The 4,997-nt window shown below is 49.5% G+C and overlaps 1 protein-coding gene across 1 annotated transcript; it reads right to left on the bottom strand.

Annotated features, from left to right (window-relative positions):
- Positions 1 to 85: 85 nt before the first annotated feature.
- Positions 86 to 4,887, bottom strand: EMWEY_00056660 (Carbamoyl-phosphate synthase, large subunit, related; the record flags this gene model as incomplete). The annotated part of the gene is made up of 12 exons (XM_013480474.1): positions 86 to 270; positions 506 to 603; positions 874 to 968; positions 1,151 to 1,190; positions 1,483 to 1,555; positions 1,710 to 1,931; positions 2,509 to 2,739; positions 2,990 to 3,171; positions 3,585 to 3,652; positions 3,894 to 3,954; positions 4,231 to 4,347; positions 4,794 to 4,887. Coding segments are annotated over 12 exons (1,466 nt in total), but the record flags the coding sequence as incomplete, so codon positions are not given.
- Between the last annotated feature and the right edge of the window lie 110 nt (positions 4,888 to 4,997).

The following is a 4,997-nucleotide window of genomic DNA, read 5'->3' as shown; positions in this document are numbered from 1 at the left end:
TATATATATATATATAGAATACTGGCTTTTGTCCACTGCCTGTAATGGACGGCGTGCACGCACGACCGGCGTCTGCCTTGGTGTGTCAGGTGGATGCGCAGGTGGTGTCTCCTGTCTCTAGCAGTAACGTGCAGACCTTTTGGCTAAATTCTTGCGCAGCTTCGAAGCTCGAAAATTCGCTCCAAGCCGGCTGGTCGATGCGCAGCTCGTCGCATAGACGGCTGAATTTATGCCGATCTTCGCAGCAGTCAATTGCGCCCACGTCCGTCCCTGCACACGAAGAAGACACACAACAGGAGACAGCAGCAACGCCAAAGAGAACTCCACCAAACACTATAGGGCAGCCGTTTAAGCCGCTGTATTTTCTGGTTTGCGCATTTATCCATAAAAGTGAATCACGGCGATGTTGCTCGTGATGTTCCGTTGCTGCTGCTGCTATTGCTACTGTTATTGTTGTTGGTGGTTTGGTTGCGCCTGTTGCTTCGGCTGCTCTTTGTTTACGCACCCATGATTCCAACGCCTCTGCTTCGAAGCGCATTGCACAAGTTATTCGGTGTCTGCCCCCCGACGGAGATGATGACGCCGCGGGGCTGTTCCAAGTCCCTGCAGATACACCCCAAATTATGCAATTGCGCAAGGAAACAACCTAAACACCAGCAGCAGCAGCGATAGCGACAAAAGCATCAATATCCTCAGTAACAGCAACGAAGCTGTGGAGGTTCACTAGGACAACACAACCTTGTTCGCTTTTATGTACAGCCACAGCAGCATCTCGACGTAGCCGGTGCTGCAAGCACCAGCAGCCGAGCAGCCGCAGCAGAAAGTAGACAGCAACAGCAGAAACTATACACAAGCAAGAGAAAACCAACTAACCAAATAGTTGATACTGTCTCCAACGTCAAGTCTTCAAAGTACAGCCTGTCGCTAACATCGTAGTCAGTAGAGACCGTCTCAGGATTACAGTTCACCTGCACGTACACCTCAGCACTACAAGTACAGATAAGCGCTGTGCGTACACCAGAGAACTGCGAGTACACAACTACATACGTGCATCGCGACATTGCTTGTACACCCTAAATATGCACGTACACCACAAATATGCATGCATACTCCAGCTATATTCAATGACAGAACAAAGATTGGCTCCCACCCGACCAGCCGTATCCAAAAACGCCCACTGAAGCGCCTCCCTATACACCCGAGGGCATTTCGTTCTGGCTCATTCTATGTTAGCCGTTTGCTGTTCTCTCTGCAGTTGCTGTGGAATTTGTGTCTCGTATCCCTTTACTAAGTACATCTACCATTTCTGTCATTCGGATTATGCGTTACACAAGAAAACAGGACCTCAGTTGTCGAACTGATCGCAGCCGACTACGCTAACTCATCGGGGAAGGATCACTTAAAGCCCAAGCGGTGTGCAATTCTGAAATTCCGCTTGCACCAACACGAGCAGCTGCAGCATCTGCATCAGAAGCAGCTTACCACAATCGCTCTGTGGCCGAGAGAGCGCAGTGTAGAAATGCAGGACACGGCCGACCAGTCAAATTCCACACTGCTGCCAATGCAGTAACACCCACAGCCTACACAAAGTGCAGCAACAGCAGCAGCCGGCGCAGGAGATGACGTAGGAGGCGCAGCAGCAACAGCAATTCATGCGGAGGCAGCAACAGCCAGCAACAGCAGCAGCATCTCCGTCTGCAGTAACTGACCAAGGACGACGTAGCAGTCCGAGTTGGGGGTTTGTTCGGCTTGTTTAGCAGTTGCTGCTGCTCGCGAGTTGCAAAGACTGCTAAGAATCGAACCCGGTTGTGGGGGGACGTAGGGAGATCTCCAGTCATAGTCTTGCTGCTCCTGTTCCTGCTGCTGCTGCCGCCGCAGGTTGCGGCCCCCCGGGGTCCCCGTCTCACTGCCGGTACCCCAAGGCGAAGAGGCTGCAAAACGGCAGCAAGAGGAGACACACGTAAACATAAGGCAGAAACAGGTGACAGGATGCAGGCTAGTATATCTGGTTATGAATACGTTTGTTTATCAGTGTGCGTGTCTGTCAATGAGTCTCCGTCTCACTATATCTGCTTGTCAATCCGTCTGTGTGAGAATGTGTTTGTTTATCAAAGTGTGCCTTTAAAAATATATCCTTTGTCGATCTGCTTGCCTAAACAAATCTGCCTTCCTACCAATCGACCCGTCTACCGAACTCTCTGTCTGTAAATACATATATCTACCAATGTACGTATCTATGAATATGTTTATCTGTTTAAATATCTGTCTACCACCATCTTTGTCCCCCAGTAGATGTACTAGCCCCTCATTTGTTTATCCACATATCAACTTAGCAAGCATGTAACACGACTGGGCGAATGTCTTCCATGTGTCTGTCAGTCGATAGGCATTTCGATACATACAACGCCATGTACGTGTATTGCAAGATCTATAAGGAGAAGCGAGCTTAGTATGCTGCATATTGAGAAGTGCGATTTAATGTTTAGGGCTAGGGTTTGTGTATCGTACATGGCGTGGGCTCTGTTTTGTGCAGCGGCTCGACGTCGTTCTCTTCTCCACAAAAGGTAAGGTAGAGGTAATTTGTTTGTGCTGGGAACTCTGCAGCCAACGTGTCAATTTGTTTAACAACAGGAGCCACTCCCAAGGCCTGTCTGTACACCCAAACATCTGCCTCTCGACAGCGGGGGCCCTCCGGCAGCTCCGCTCCGATATAGTTGGCGATCTGCCGATCGCTAAACCCTAAAGACAAACAGACAGACTATTCAATTAAACACAATACAATCCAATATATGTTCAGTGCAAAAAGAACAAACATATAGCCGCTCCATATACACACAAACACACGGGAAGCTTAATGGTTGTCTGTCTCGGGGGACCTCCCATTCGGCGATGCCAACTGAGCCTAGCTCGCTACCCACAACTAGCTAGCTGGAATCGTGCACGCGGATCCTGAGGCAGAACCCGCATGTGGTTCGGGGGGGGGGCCTACCGTATTTTTTTACGAAGATGAGGTCTGCCCTGGTGAGGTGATGCAGAGACTTGGTAGCTAGCTGCTCCTTGATCTGCTGAATGTGCTGCAGCTTGGCAATGAACCATGGGTCGATGCTGGTAAGGGCATGCAGTCGCTCTACAGAGTAGCCCTGGGCGAGTGCCTCTGCTAAAGCCCAAATGCTGCAGCAAACAGATGCAAAATAGGAGAGAGGTACAAACAAAACCCCTGAAGTAAATAGTTCCACAGAACAGCTAACGAGCAGACACTGGTCACCCCGCCATGCACAGTGCTAAACCGCCCAAAGCGTGGCAGCAGAAACAGAAACAAGCGAATGGCGACGCCGCCGCAAGGAACAAAAATAAGGGGAACACAGTTATGAAGACACCCCACGACAGAAGAAACGGAAATCTCGAAAGAAAGAATAAGAAGACAAAAGGACTAGTCCGCCAGAATAACAGTACGACACGTAGACAGCCACACACTGGGAAACAGAGACAAAAGGATCCGAAGGCACCAACGAAGAATAACAATAAGATGAACAGAAAAAGGCCAAAATGGAGAAAATATGGAAGTCAAAGAAAACAAGACGCACCGAGCAGCAGATGGCCGAGCCAATTCCTCCTCCAGTCTCTCTCGCGCAGAGGACGGATCGTCTCCCGCCTGGAGCGCACCACATCGAGGACGTATCCCAACACAGCTAGCCAGAGGCATGCGTAGGTAGCATGAGTTGCTAGGCAGCTACCTACTCAAGCTACTATCCAACTCCCCGGTTTGTCAGATTACTGGCAAGATCGCTCCAACACGACACATAGCTAGCTACCTAGCAAGTGATAGGTGAACACTGGGTAGCAAATGCCGCTAGATGAAGGAGTGGAAACAAAAGACAGCAGCAGAAACGGACAGGAGGAGACAGCTGCGGATACATTCGCTCGTCGAAGCCGTTGGCCTCCCCCTTGACCATCCTGCATTCACAGAGACGGGGACACCCAATACCCTTCTACAAAATGTCCAATGCAGACAGATAGGGTTGAAAGCTCAGGGCTTTCGGTTTTGGGTTTGCATGTGGGACATGAAGAAGTGTGACAGCCCATGAGGGCCGAACAGGGTTTAGGCTTTCGAGGGGTTTACAGACTAGTGTGGCCTATGGTTAGAGTTTCGTGAAGTTTATGGGCTATTGCGGTGTAGGGTTTAGGATTTGATACAGTTTAAGGCAGGGTTCAGGTTTTTAGGGTTTTTACCGTAAAGCCTTCTGAAGAGACTCCTCGAATGTTCGGCCGATTGCCATTACTTCGCCTACACTTTTCATAGCTGAGCCCATAAAAGGATCGGCCTCGTCAAACTTCTTCATGTCCCACCTGCAAACCCAAAACCGAAAGCTGTTAGCCTTCAGCCCTAAGCCCTAGCACTGTCATCGGCAGTTATTAAGGCTCAAGCGGAAAAAGACCGTCATTGATTCATTTGCTTCATTCATTCTTTAGGTCCACCTGTATGTATCTTGCTTGTTTTCTGTTCGCCTGTCTACTTGTTTCTGTTATCTCCAGAGTTTCTCCTTCGTCTCTCTGTCAATGTCTGTCGTTGCGACTGTGTGTGCCTCTGTCTCTCTCTGTCTCCGTCTGTCTCTCTCGCCCCTCCTGTCGCTCTGTGTGCCTGTATCTGCGTCTCCGTCTGTCTCAGTGTTTTTGTTCATTTATGTTTGCCTCTCTTGCGCTGTCTGTCCCTCTGTCTCTATCGTCCTGTCTGTCTCTCTGCCCCTATCTCTGTCCCTGCTTGTCTTCTTGGCGGTCTGATTCTGTCTCCTTACCTCGGCACTTTGGTCACAACGTAGTCAAATGCCGGTTCAAAGCAGGCTGAAGTCTCCTTTGTCACCTCATTGCTTAGCTGCAGCAAATCCAAACCTGAAACAGCAGCAGGAGAAGCAAGGTAGGCACATCGTAGCATATATGCAAAACGCAGCTTGCCCAGATGGAGGAATACTTCGCGATATATATATATATATATATATATA

The sequence above is a fragment of the Eimeria maxima genome, genomic scaffold (genome assembly GCF_000499605.1).
Source record: "Eimeria maxima Weybridge genomic scaffold, Emw_scaff1970, whole genome shotgun sequence".
NCBI lineage: Eukaryota > Apicomplexa > Conoidasida > Eucoccidiorida > Eimeriidae > Eimeria > Eimeria maxima.
Note: the sequence above shows the minus strand (reverse complement) of the source record. Positions and strands in the feature narration are given on the sequence as shown.